This window comes from Gasterosteus aculeatus, chromosome 8, assembly GCF_964276395.1.
Source record: "Gasterosteus aculeatus chromosome 8, fGasAcu3.hap1.1, whole genome shotgun sequence".
In the NCBI taxonomy this organism is placed as follows: Eukaryota; Metazoa; Chordata; class Actinopteri; order Perciformes; family Gasterosteidae; genus Gasterosteus; species Gasterosteus aculeatus.
In genome coordinates, this window is record NC_135695.1 from 6,886,888 (window position 1) to 6,900,465 (window position 13,578).

A 13,578-nucleotide genomic window follows, 5' to 3' on the forward strand; every position below is an offset into this window, starting at 1 on the left:
GCAGCTTTGATCTAGTTCGGATCAAATGTTTTGAGTTTTTTCAGCCTCATGCTAAGCCTAATATTACCTCCACAGAAAAATGTACATGTTAACCTTTATCCAGTCTAATCCGAGGCTGCGATATCTCACTGCTAGCTGCTACTTCATTACTTAATATGCACCACTGGAGGCCATTAAAAGGTCTCCTTCATCCCCACAGACGCTCTTTACACACCCCTTCTGCTTTCTTCAATCGCTCAAAGCTCTAGCTCCGGCCCTCATCGCGAATTTCATCATGGTTTCCATCACCCGGCCATTTGCCGCTAATCAAATGGAAATTCCCCAAAGCCTGATGCCCTGGGAGGCTGATGAGGACCAGTCCTCTCCAAAATGACTTTTAATAAATGTTGAAAGCCCGCGTAAATCTCTCGTTTCCTCTCTCGCCTCCAACACCCGGTTTCCTTTCTTTCTCACTAGTTCCTTGTCATCACCATAATGTCTCCTTTATTCCTGCCTCTACTAAATCAACACTTTCTCTCTTTCTTTCTTTGCCTCCACCCGGCCCTAAACTTTCCTCTCCCCTCCTGGCTGACATTTGGTAAAGGCCAGCGGATGATTGACAGCTGCTTGTGCTCAGACTTCTGATGAATCCCGTCAAACAATCCATGACAGGGAGAGAGACAGCTTGGGATTCAAACAAGGCATTTTCTCTTTTTCGTCTCTCCACCCCCTCCCCAATTATAGCTGCATTTTGTTATCCCAACAACACTCCCTGGAGAGGCACAAAGTAGATGGTACATTTGCATGTGTCTCATACGCCGGTATACTTCTTAGTGTTTGCTAAAGTAGGTCACTGTCAGCCTCAGTTTGCAGCACAAAACCTTCTAAAAATGTGACAGCAAAGCGGCTTCTGTACCTGTGGTGACGCGGCCGCCTGCCAGCGGCTCTCAGCCGTGATTTACATTTCACTTTCAAACCAGGAGCCACTCTTGATTTCTTTTCCTCGCTAAAAGTGGAAAGTATTATTCAAATAGATTCAAGAGTGATTTTGACTTTAGATTTTTTAGATTTTTTTTGTCTCCCTCTGGAGCCAATCAGAGTGTGTGAACATGGTGAAAGTCAGTGTGCATGAGTGCGCTGAGTGGTGAAAATGAGGCTTTTGTAGTCCCTGTAGAGTGTCCCTGGAGTCTCTGGCTGATGGTCGGCGTGCTGGTTCTGTATGACAGCCGTGACCAGTGACTGCTTGATGGTCAGTGGGGCAAAGAAGAAACCAGAGCATCAAGCAAACCACACAGACGGGTAACTGCCAAATAAAAATCTCTGAAGAGATTTTCAAAAAGCAAGTGATTAAAAGCCTCTTTAGTTTAGTACAGATAAATATCTCACAAAAAAGGTCTGAAAATGTAGGAATATGGTTCCGAAATGAAGGCAATCTTCTCCTCTCGAGTAGCTTTCGGTCACTTTTACTTCAGACAATCAGCCGGCCCAAATCCTCTCCGTCTCCTTCCGAGCTCAACAGGAGTGTGATCTCCAGTCGACATGTTAGCGCTAAGCAGGCTAACCTACTGCTGACGAACCAGTTGACGATTCAGCTCCTGCTATCTGTCTCTGCTGCTGTTCTCTGTGCCTGGTTAGCAAATCGTGGATCAGCAAACTGTTCTATTACGGGCAAGTTTAGACTAAAATGACTGCACATTCAATGCGGGGTTTTTTTTGTCGAGAGAACTTCCAGACATCCCTTTTAATCGCGGACGCCATCGGGCCTGCAGCGGTCGAGTGATTGGAAACGTGGAATGTTATCTCTCCTTTGTGCTCTGTTGGATCTGTGCAGACAATCATAGACAGCAGTTTACTCACAGCATCCCGGGCAAAGAAATATGCAAATTAACACAAGGGCAAATTTATGTTTTTAGGAAATCGTTTTATGATAATAGTTATATTGTAGCTATAGATATTGTATTGGCCTGTAGCTGCTGGGACATGTTGCCATTCCCCCTCCCTCGGGGTCAAAGTACTTAAACATGTCTTTGTACTTCTCAGCTGACCGATACGCTGTATGCCGATAGTCACGGGACTGCAAGATAATCTCTGACCTCCCCACCTTCTATCCTCCTTCTCCCCCCCCTCATTGGACCCGCTCCCGCTGCCGTCACGGCCTCTGACAGCCTTATGTTATTGGCTGGAACCAAAGCAACACACACACACACACACACGCGCACACTAAGCCTGAGCTGCGAGGTGTGGCGGCGCCCCACTGTGACCTCCTCCTCGTTTGAATGGAACTCCAGTGGCATCCACGCCACGCGTGCGATGGAAACTAACAAGCTTCAGTGCGACGCGCCCCATCCAGCGTGTGCATGTTCCGCAGCCTCAGACGGAGGTTGAGTTTCTGAGGAGCAAATGCCCTTATTAATATTTGAGTCGGTGCTCTGTCCAGACAGGCAGCCGAAGACGAAATGCATAATTGATGTGGAAATGTCCGACCACTTAATCTCTCGTCCTCCGCCCCTCTCTGTGTCTCTCTGCTGAAATGTTAGCTGCACACAAAGCGCCGTGTTTTCCCCGCAGATGGAGCGGATTTGAATATTCCCATCCATCACGTCGTGTGTTAATGCATCCACGTGACTGTATGCTTATTAAATGACCCGAGGTTTATTCAGAAGAGCGTTTTTCTATTCTCTGCGTGTCAGTTTCACGGCAGGTGGTTCAGGCTTTGCCGCGGATTTCTAATGCTCGGTGCGAGGAGGCTTCCTCTCCTGCAACGCCGAGACGGCCTCCGAGCAGCACGCCGCACTCCTGTTTTGCATTCACTTAATTATTCAGTGTGACCTTGCATTCATTTGGTCTGTGTGTGCGTGTGTTTTTAATGTTCCTAAGTTTTAACAATCAATAGTGAGACCTGTCGATGAGATTTTTTTGTTTACCCCAAGATTGCAGTAGGTCTAAAAGGTGAAAATAACAACTTACATGTTTTTAAGAAATATAGCTCCCAAAAGTGTAAAAAAAATATTGATTGAATGAATAAATCCGTGGACTCACTGTAGAGACAACTGTTATTTTCTTACATGCGTTAGATTGGGCCGTGGCTGGGTTGGTACCCCGTCCAGTGGAAGATGACTCTCTTACGCAGCGGCTCTGTGTGAGCTGGAGCTGTGCCGCTCTGGTCATCGAGCCGGTGGTTTTTGAGAGGATTGAGCTGCACTGACGCACCTCGTGAACAATGTTTTCCTACAGAGGCCCAGAGGCGCCGCAAATCAGACGCTTTTGTTTGTTTTATTTTATTCTTACTCTAATTGTTCGTATTGGATATTTTCTCTGGTATTTTCAATATGGCCGACATAAACAAACACGCTGTTCTGCGTCGATCGATCTGCTGTTCATCCCAGTGATTAGTTGCAGGGCAGCTCGTTTCCCGTAGTTAAATACTGAGATGATGTATTCTCAGCCGGGTTACTTTTTAGAGTGCTTATTCTTCTCCTCCTTTTCTTTCCTTCCCTCAGGTACCAGCCCACTGGACAGCCCTCGCAACTTCTCCCCCAGCACAGCTGCACACTTCTCCTTTGTTCCTGCGCGCAGGTGAGGCTCACAGAAACACACAGTCGCATGGTGCAGGTGTGTTTGAGAGTCACAGCCAGAGAACAAAACCGCTGCTCCCTTTTGTGTGTCGCCAATTGTGGGAAATGAAAGCACCAGCAAACAGGAAGGGAGGAAATTGAAGAGTGGATAAGCTACACGTCCACGTCTGATGTTGATGTCTTTTAGAGGCAGCGAAACGACTCGGGCGCCTTGACATGATTGTGTGTGTGAGCAGATGATCGCTTTGAGGCTGTCATTCAAACCAGGATTAATAAACGTCTTATCTGTCTGGGCTCCTGGGGGAAGCTAGCAATTACTGAGCGGGAAGGAGGGACTAAGACAGTGTGTGTTCATGTGCGTGTGCGTCTGATTTATTCTTTTTTAATCCAAGATTAGAAAAGATGTCGTATCAAAGTTTGGTCAAATGTAAAGAAATTCTCTGCAAGTCTGCCTCTTAAATCTTCATTGAAGATGATGGTTTCCATGGAAACACACTTGTCCCAAATTTACCAAACCCCAAAGCTGCTGCTGTTGACAACTTCCTCACACTGCATGACAGTGCAGCAGCCAGAAAGAGAATACATGTTGAAATCCAGTAATGTCCGCCTGCTGAACTCAGTCCTAGGAGCTGGAGCAACAGGGACACCATGTGGTGGAGTTTGATACGACGGGTCATTTATTTGAGGGTCTTTCTGCTGGATGAACAAAACCCCCTTAGCTTTATTTTTCTCTTTAGACATGGATAGATTCATATTTTTCGCTTTGTTTTAAAAAATACATTTAACCCCCAAACTGTTCTACTGAGATCAAAAACAGTTCAATTGTGTTTGGTTTTTTATTGAAAAAAAGCTTGCCTTTTGATCTTTATTATGGACAAAACAGAGCGTTCCTTAAATATCTGGAATTCTATAATAAAGGACCTCTGCAATAAGCTATATGGTATGCGACAGAGCCCACAACTTCCTGTAAAAATGTTAGTTTATTTGTTACAAATAATAAAATAAACTATGCACTGGGATTATTATATATTTTTCAGGAAGAAATAATTAGATTATTAAAATATGAATCTATTTTTTAAAAGATTATTGCAAGTACATGTAATATCATTAGAATAACCTCCGATGATATAAAACAACCTCTTACAGTTACATTTTGGGTTGTGTTAGCCTTGGATTAACAAGACAAGTTATTTCTTCACTCGTTCTTAATTGTATAACACGGCGAGGGCGAGGACAGGCTTGCAGAATGTGTGTCAGTGACAGCTGCAGACCGCTATAAACCCAACATGCTGTCTTGTCTCCCTCACAGTCACGGACACAGGGCTGACAGGTAACCTCTCAGTTCCGAGCTCAGACCCTTTCCCTCCCTCCTTCTCCCACCTTGTTCCCCTGCGCCCTGCATGGCTGAGCACACTCGCACTAAACGGCATCGACGAGCACCCTGCAGGGTCCCGTCTCCTTCAGCCAACAATGTTTTGAACCGTTAGGACACTCACTGAGCCGTTTCTAAGAAAGAAAAAAAAAAAGCACTCCCTGGAGTGATGAGAATCTTTGAGACCAGAAAGTGTGAGCAGACGGGTCACAGAAAAGGGGAGAAACCCTTCATTTGTTAACAGTGTTCCTTCAAGCACAAGGCTTCTGATTCTCACCTCTTATTGCTTATAAATCACATGTGCAGACCAAAAACCAACAATCAATGTATCCTCTAGCAATTATAGCGCGTGTCAAAGCGAGATATATCTTCCACTTCTGTGCCATAAAGCTCCAAAGTTGTCTAGAAACCATTAAAGTCACATCACTAAGTCACAATATGGCGGTGACACCTTTCTTTATTTTCAACAAACATGCTATTTCCTCCTGAAAGTTTTTTTCTCTGAGCCATTTTCAAAGATATAAGTGTGCTTTAGAAACCAATGGGCTTGGAGCTGAGCGAAGCCGACAAACACGTTGGTCTGGCTCTTTGTGTGGGACGTATACCCACAGAGTAACAGCTGGCTTCCATTTCAATGCATCAAACCCTGACGCGTTTGGACTCCGTTATGCTTTGACCCCGTGGCTTTGCCTGCCCTGTTGAGTCCAGTTTATACTTCAGTCTGCATCTCCCCTACTCCGACTGCAACCCTTCATTTTGCTATACGTGATGGTGATGGTGCTTCATCTCCTTGGTACGAATCTGTGTTTACATATGAGGAAAAAAAGGGCATGTTTGTTGTTGACGTCTTTGTGTCTTTGTTCCCCCAGGACGGATGGGAGGCGCTGGTCTCTGGCCTCGTTGCCTTCCTCAGGCTATGGCACCAACACTCCCAGCTCCACTGTCTCAGTAAGTATATTAAGTCTCTACATGTAATTCTACGTATTTTATATTGAAAGATTCAAATAAAACTGCTGACTTTTCTCCTACAAGCAACCGGCCTTCATATCCTCCCTCAGCTGCGCTATGCTCTGTTCTTCTCCCACCTTCCTCCCCTCTGATGCCCTTAAGTGTACCCCTGTACTTCTCTCTTTCTTCCCTTGGCTCCCTGAGACATCCCATCCGTCCCTCTGGTCTAATCCCTCTGCTTTACCTTCCTCTGTTCCTTCATCCACCTTCCTAACACCCTGGTGTGCAGGTTTCTGTGCCTGCCTGCGTGTGGAATGAGCTCAGCATGCTTCAAAAGCACAGAGCGGAGCTAGCTGGCTGTGCGAGTTTTGAACGCGTTGATCCAGACGGCTCGCATACCTGCTAGCTCGCTGTATGTACAGAGGAGGAAATAAATGACTTGCTAGATGATAGAGGAGTCCCCTCGGTGCCCAGTAATGACTGATATGATCATTTAAAGACTTCTGATTTCTAGGCATATCAGTTGAAAGCAGGGTACATTTCAATGTATAATTCAAAATCATTATAATGGCGGTTATGGACCTTCCTCACCTACATATAGTTCTTTAAAATAGTGTTGGCGCAATGCTCTATATATGCATACTTGAAGGCTAATCAAAAGTGCATTTTTAAACCACATTCACTGTATATTTACACATGCATTTTCCAGCAGGTGAGCACCTTGCACCTGCATGCAACAAAAAAGCCCTGTAACCAAGGCGACATCTTTTTATGTGTGACTTTGATCATCTCATCCAACCAGCGTGCGTTAAGTAACACATCTGAAGGAGGAGCAGTCCTTGTATGTGGCTTTCTCTTCCGGGTAGAGTGTTAGAAACGTGGTAAACCTCCCCTCGACAAGTTCCTGTGTGAACCCGTATTCCCTGTCCTGCCCTGTACCTCCCTGGACCAGCCCTGGCCCCCCGCAGTAGCTCCAGCGCTGGTTGTAATCTGTGCTCCCTCTGTGCTCCTCCTCTCACAGTCCTCCTGTTCATCTCAGGAGAAGCTGCACCAGCTGCCCTTCCAGCCCACGCCGGACGAGCTGCACTTCCTCACCAAACACTTCAGCTCCGAGAGCATCACGGACGAGGAGGGACGCCGCTCCCCCGCCATGAGACCGCGCTCCCGCAGCCTGAGGTAGGCGCTCTGTCACAAGTCACGCCGCGTCTGCGTCGTCCCCGCGGCAGGTCCATGGCCGCTGGGAGCGAGTCGGACGTCCGGGTGTATCAGTCACACGCACACGTGGACCCGTCCGTCCTTTTGTGTGATTCACACGGTCCGTCTCCAGCTCAGACGTCTTCTTAGCTCCTCAATCTGTGTGGATTTCCACAATGGTTTATTTTCACTAATTAGCGTAGCTAATGAGGAGTTATAAAATGTTGCTGTTTTGGAGAAATTGTCATGAACAAAGCTGCCAAGAACAAGTGGCAGCGACTGAAGGTGACTTTGAAAAGTTGTTTAAGCTGCAGCCAGCAGCCCCCACACATGTGCGGGGCGGACGAGCCTCGGTGGAAAGCCTGACATCAGTTAGTCCGCCAGCAGTGAGCGTCATTAAAAAGCTCTTAGCGAGCGGTGTGCAGACAGTCTGCGAGAGCTGATAAATAACCAACCGAGAGGCAGGCGCAGGATTAGTAAGGTTTCTATTAGTCGGTTCCATTTTGGATCCAGTTCCAAATTGATAGAATACCCTGAACAGGGTGGTAGTAAGAGGAGAAGGCATTGAGAATTGTTGGAGAATGAGACGATATGGAGCAGAGCCAGAAATGCTTGGGAGAGATGATGATTATGATTGCAGCCGGGGGGGAGGAACAAGTGTGTCTGTGTATGAGAAGGAGAGAGCATATGAAAACGCGCGGCAGAACACAATTAAATGCAAATTTTATGACTGTGATGTGAGTGATGGCGGTGCCCCTTTTTTTTAACAGTGTGTCTGTTCGTCTCCCAAATTGTATTCTCCACCTCTCAGCCCATTCTTGTCCCGTTTAGTTTCGTCAGTACATCCATCACTTCTCACACCTCCGCTATCGGGCTCGTCTGTCCACCGTCCACTCTTCCGTACACTTGGAGAGAGAGACACACCCATCCATCACTCACACGCCACCATTAACTGCTTGGTGGTTTCACTCCTTAGACTTTCTGTCTGGAAAAGCACATATTCTGTATCCCGTCCCACATATCAATACTCATGCAACATAAACAAGTCTAGCTCTTTTCCCACGTGCTGTCAGAATGCGCAAACATGTCTGATTTATCTTTAATTAACTGCCACAGAGTAAGTAGAATGAGAGTTTTATCTTCCACTTTGGATTCATCACAGGCGTCTTCTTGCGGAACTAATGCAACCTTGTCATATAGAAAAAACGAAAATATACAACCTAAATAACAAATCAAGGGAAATAATAAATATGACTTAATACTGAAGAAAGAGATTTACCCAAACATATCTGCAGTCTTCAGGCTTTTAGGAGGCTTTACATGGCTTATAGTCATAGATAGTAGAAATAATCACTAACATATTTCTTTATATACAGATAACAACAACAGAAAGATTCACGACACAAAGCTTTGACTTTTGTCTCCAGTACCTCAACATTGATCGTCAAAATGGCAGCTGAATTCCATCCATCCATCCATCCATTGTCAGACCGCTTATCCTGCACACAGGGTCGCGGGGGGGCTGGAGTCCATCCCAGCCAACTTCGGGCGATAGACAGGGTACACCCTGGATTGGTCGCCAGCCAATCGCAGGGCAACACAGAGACAGACAACCATTCACACTCACATTCACACATCTACGGGCAATTTAAAGTCCCCAATCAACCTGATCCCCAGAGCATGTCTTTGGACTGTGGGAGGAAGCCGGAGAACCCGGAGAGAACCCACGCAGACACGGGGAGAACATGCAGACTCCACACAGAAAGGCCACTGGGTGGAATCGAACCCAGGACCTTCTTGCTGTGAGGCGACAGTGCTAACCACCACGCCACCGTGCCGCCCTGGCAGCTGAATTATTGAAATTAAAAAACGCATTATGCTGGAAGCATTAATATGGCTTCCTATATAACAGCTTTTTCCTGAAATAAGCCTGTTTTAGATAAAGGTCCAGTTCCCCTCTGTTTTCATCCTCCTGCCCAAATTTGAAGAGATGTTTTTAGTGGAATCATGAACTTTCATCGCAGGACGTTGACCACACACAATCACAGAAGTCATTAACACGCGCACACACACACACACACACACACACACACACCTCATCCGCATTCTGCCTGCCTCTGTGTCACGCTCAATTAGGCCTCTCATTTCCCAAGTCGCCCGCCTCAGTTGTGGAGCATCAATGTTATTTTTTCTCACCCTCCCTTCCTCTCTCTCTCTCTCTCTCTCTCTCTCTCTCTCCTCACGCCACCCGCCTCGCCGTCACCATCGGATCCGCTGTCTCGTCTGATTTACTTCAATTACCCCGTCCTCCAATGAGCTCTTTTGCATTTTGAGTGGCTTTTGTCAGATGTGACATCACCACTTAGCCGGCCCCGGGGGGGAGGAAACACCTTTCCCACCACCTTTCAGTTATCCAATTTTACAAAGCGCCTCGAGGTTGAGACTTGTATTGTGTTTCATAAATATTTCTCACACCTTTAAACTAGTTTCCCCAGTCTAAAACAAAAGTATTCTCCCTCAACTTCCTTCAAATGCTCGTTTCCAAGGTCGTTTCTCAAAATAATGACGCAGAAGTCTTTCACAGGGATTGCCGCGAGGCGCTTTTTATTTCCCATTACAGTGCAACCGTAGCCGTGCTCTAATTAGCCTTTGTCTGGCTTTCCTGCGGTATTCATCTCGGGGACTCCTCTCCGACCTCCTCTGCAGCTCGCTCTCTGAACGGGAGCTTTATTTTAATAAAGGCTCCGGCTGCTCAGAGCCACGAGCACACAGGAGGAATAACACCGAGAGAAGAAGAAGTGGAAATGAAAGAATGTAAATAAGAGCCTCTGGCACTGAATCCATCTGAGTCAAAGCTAACCTTTAATTACTGAGCCCGGTGGCAAAGCCGTCTGTCCGGGTTTTGATCCATTTATTTCTTGAACATGAAAGGAGTTTTAAAGTTCAGCGTGATTGACGTACATCAGTAACGGTTTAGTCCGGGTCGGTGAGTGGGTGCACAGAAGGGTCAGTCCACCCAAGTTACAATTAAACTACGTTCTCACTTTCCTTCAGAGTAATGCTCTCAGAAACCTCCACTAATATATTCCCAACACTTGTATCATACTGTCCATTGAAATCGTGTAGCTGCTTTAAATCACAACTCTTTTCTCATTGAAAGTTTGCCAGAAGAGAAATTCTGTTATGTTATTTTAACTGCTGCAAGCTTATTGTTTAAAACCTCTTTTACGTACAGTAGTAGACAGAGTAGTAAATCCTTTCCAGTGTTAACTATATTGTCCCCACACACAGACTCACTGTGATGATGTATAAAAGCCTAAAAGAAACATAACAACCCCACATAGAAGTGTAATATACTGCTGTGGGGGCAGAAATATGAACAAAATGATCATGAAACCAAAGCAGGTGGAAACAAAAGAAAACTGGAAGCACAGTTACGTACGGGATTTTGTGTGTGCGTGGTCACTTGTCATCGTGTGCGGTGGCGTAATGATGAACGGGCTGCGTGAGGCGTTGCTCGTATGTCACATTCAGCCGGCTCCCAGTCCTATTAAGCTGGTAATTGGACTTTGAGCTGCAAATGGATGACCTAAAGCATTACCTCATCAGGTGTGTGTGTGTGTGTGTGTGTGTATACCGATGACTCATACCAACATCTGGAGCCCCACATTCTTTTACCTCACCTAGCTTCCTCTCACCTTGTAGCACTCAGTCCCTCCAGGAATGTTTTCAACTTATTTCTGCTTTTATTTGTATTTTATTTTATGGTATTGTTGAAAAAAATGTATAATATATTTTTTGCTTAATTCTTTATTTTGATACTGTTTTAGATTTGTTGGATTGGAAATATTTCATATTCATTTTTATACATTTCTGTGTATTTTAAAACAGGACAGAATTGATATCAAACAAACAAGTCTTGATTGTAAGAGTGAGAAACAAGACGAGGCTCGTCATGTGTATCTAACACAACAATTGCAATTTTTATTGCATACTGTTTACTGTCATAAATGGGTGTGATGAATAATACAGCAGGCTAACAAAACCTAAAATTATCTGGAATCAAGTATTCATTTCCTCAACACACACACACGGCCTCCGCCTGTCCCACGTCGCCATCCCCTATTCTTAGGAAAGTGAGATGTGGAAAGGTCAAGTGTGTGTGTGTGTGTGTGTGGGTGTGGGGGGGGGAGGCAGGTGTATGACAGCATAAGTCCCAGGAGGAGGGCAATAGAGAGAAGACCGAGTGCACTGTGTGAAAAGAAGGATGGATTGATATTCTGTTGGAATGAAGGAGACATCACTGTCAGTCTGCCAGGTCATAAAACCTCCCTGAGGACTGACAAACACTCACTGCAGTTGGGCTGTGGACAGCCTTGGTTCATAACTGACAGCTAGACACACACACACACACACACACACACACACACACACACACACATACGTGCAGTCCTCGGATCTCCAGAAGCGTTACCTTTTTTTCGCCGTTCTGTGTGTGCAACCATCTGAGACCGGAGGTGGTCATGGTCTCGGCTTTACACAGCTCCAGACACACACGTGATGAAGACCCCGCGGTCCTGTTAGCACGCGTGGCTGCCATCCAGCTTTTATCCCCTCGCGTTGGAGGGATCGCACCAGTGCAGTCTGGTCAGCTGTGTGTCTGCAGCTCGGGGGACAAGCAGCGCTCCCAGCAGGCTTTATCTTTCAGGAAAACTATTGCTCATCTCTGCAACTTCATTTTATCATTCAATCCTTGAAATAGCCCTGAGAATGGTTGTGGGTCACTTTTTCACCAAATTACATTTGGTGAAATCACGAGAATGAGGTGTTAAAAAATAGCATCAATGCTAACAATGCTACTTCAGTACTACTAAATGTCACAGGATGACACTGAGCAGGTATTTAAATACTAAGGATGTGTACCGATTGTTGCCAACTTCTTTGACTGTGATTTTATTGAAAATAATGCTTTCTTGTGGGTGACCTTCTATCCCAGGTAAAGGCCGGTGGCCCAGGTAGGGGATTCTCCAACACGCCCACACATCTGCTGATCTACTAACGTCTTGGCTGGCTGCTTTTATTAAAATGTTTTTATTACAGAATGACACATCAATGAGCTCCGAGTGTATCCACTAAGCTGTGTTTGTCGTTCATTCCAGCCCCGGCCGCTCGCCCATCTCCTTCGACCATGAGATCGTGATGATGAACCATGTGTACAAGGAAAGGTTTCCCAAGGTTTGTACCGGAGGCGCACACTTCCTGTAGAGAACCAAGGCTCTGTGGATGTAACGGAGAGAAAGAGGAATGATGATAACAAAACGTCTACTAACCCTAGAAATAATTCATTGTTAATTACCTTGATTAAGTTTGAGACCAAAACCACATTGTCAAGATTTCATGTAAGTAAAAGGGTCTAGATTTTAGATATTTGTTTATATATGTGCGATATGGTGATGTATGACGACTTTGTCATGTATTTAACATTTTCTGGTCACGTATGTGACCGTCAGATATGCTTATACCTCTGCTGTGACTCATCCCCCCTCCCCGCTGCCCCCTCAGGCGACGGCTCAAATGGAGGAGCGTCTGGCTGAGCTGCTTTGCTCCTCGGCCCCGGACAAGGTTTGCCCGCTGGCCGACGGGGTCCTGAGCTTCATCCACCACCAGCTGACGGAGCTGTCCAGAGACTGCCTGTTGAAAAGCAGAGAGGGCCTCATCACCTCCCGCTACTTCTACGAGCTCCAGGGGAACCTGGAGAAGCTGCTGCAGGACGTAAGTGGAGCAATGCTCATTTTTTCAGTGTTATTAAGGTGACTGTATATGATGGAACGACGCCCAACATTTATATTCATGGGCAACCTTTCATATCAAAACAGGTAAACCGTGCATTGTAATTCTAAACAGAAAGGAAATATATGGGAAAAAATAGCAGAATAGTAGAAGGTTTTTTTTTTCAAACAGTTACGTATCAGGGCTCAAGGACAAGATGGTAGAATTCAATAGAAAACATTTAGAAACTAACTGAAAGATTCATCTAAATTGCCTGAAGGACTGATTTAATGTTTCAAAACATAAACATACATGACCAGTTCAGATAAGATCCTGGCATTTTCATCCTCACATTTTGACTCATTATAGCTGGTGAAGCAAAGATTTAACTATGAACCTTAGAGATGGTTTTGATTCATGAAGCCTGTCAAACCCTAATTGGGGTGGTCTTTTCTGAAAAAAATTGTGAGAAAATTAAGTTTTTATTTTGTGACCCCCATAGTTTCCCCATTACTTTCTACACAGTAACTGGACATTTTTTTGCAGGGTCTTAAATGTAAATTTGTGTGTTCACATTGCCAACATAACACCGTTTAGTAGGTGCGAGTAAAAATGCAAACCGTTCACCACATATGAAACTGAAAAAACTGCACTAGCGTTTACTATGGTGAAATATCACTAATTGACAAACTGCATCAAACCTTTTTGTAATTTCCCAACATGGACCAAACGAAAAGTCTG

The 13,578-nt window shown here is 45.3% G+C and overlaps 1 protein-coding gene across 16 annotated transcripts in view; it reads left to right on the forward strand.

Moving 5' to 3' along the window:
* mast2 (microtubule associated serine/threonine kinase 2) overlaps nucleotides 1-13,578 on the forward strand; it is a 117,564-nt gene that overhangs the window by 82,926 nt on the left and 21,060 nt on the right. For 8 of the 16 annotated variants that reach the window (XM_078107907.1, XM_040184310.2, XM_078107910.1 and 5 more), the window contains 6 exons: nucleotides 3,480-3,555; nucleotides 4,864-4,884; nucleotides 5,796-5,874; nucleotides 6,896-7,050; nucleotides 12,228-12,303; nucleotides 12,631-12,840. In XM_078107907.1, coding sequence (XP_077964033.1) covers nucleotides 3,480-3,555; nucleotides 4,864-4,884; nucleotides 5,796-5,874; nucleotides 6,896-7,050; nucleotides 12,228-12,303; nucleotides 12,631-12,840 — 617 coding nt within the window. The remainder of the gene's footprint in view (nucleotides 1-3,479; nucleotides 3,556-4,863; nucleotides 4,885-5,795; nucleotides 5,875-6,895; nucleotides 7,051-12,227; nucleotides 12,304-12,630; nucleotides 12,841-13,578) is intronic. The other 8 variants (XM_078107909.1, XM_078107912.1, XM_078107921.1 and 5 more) reach the window with 3 other exon arrangements.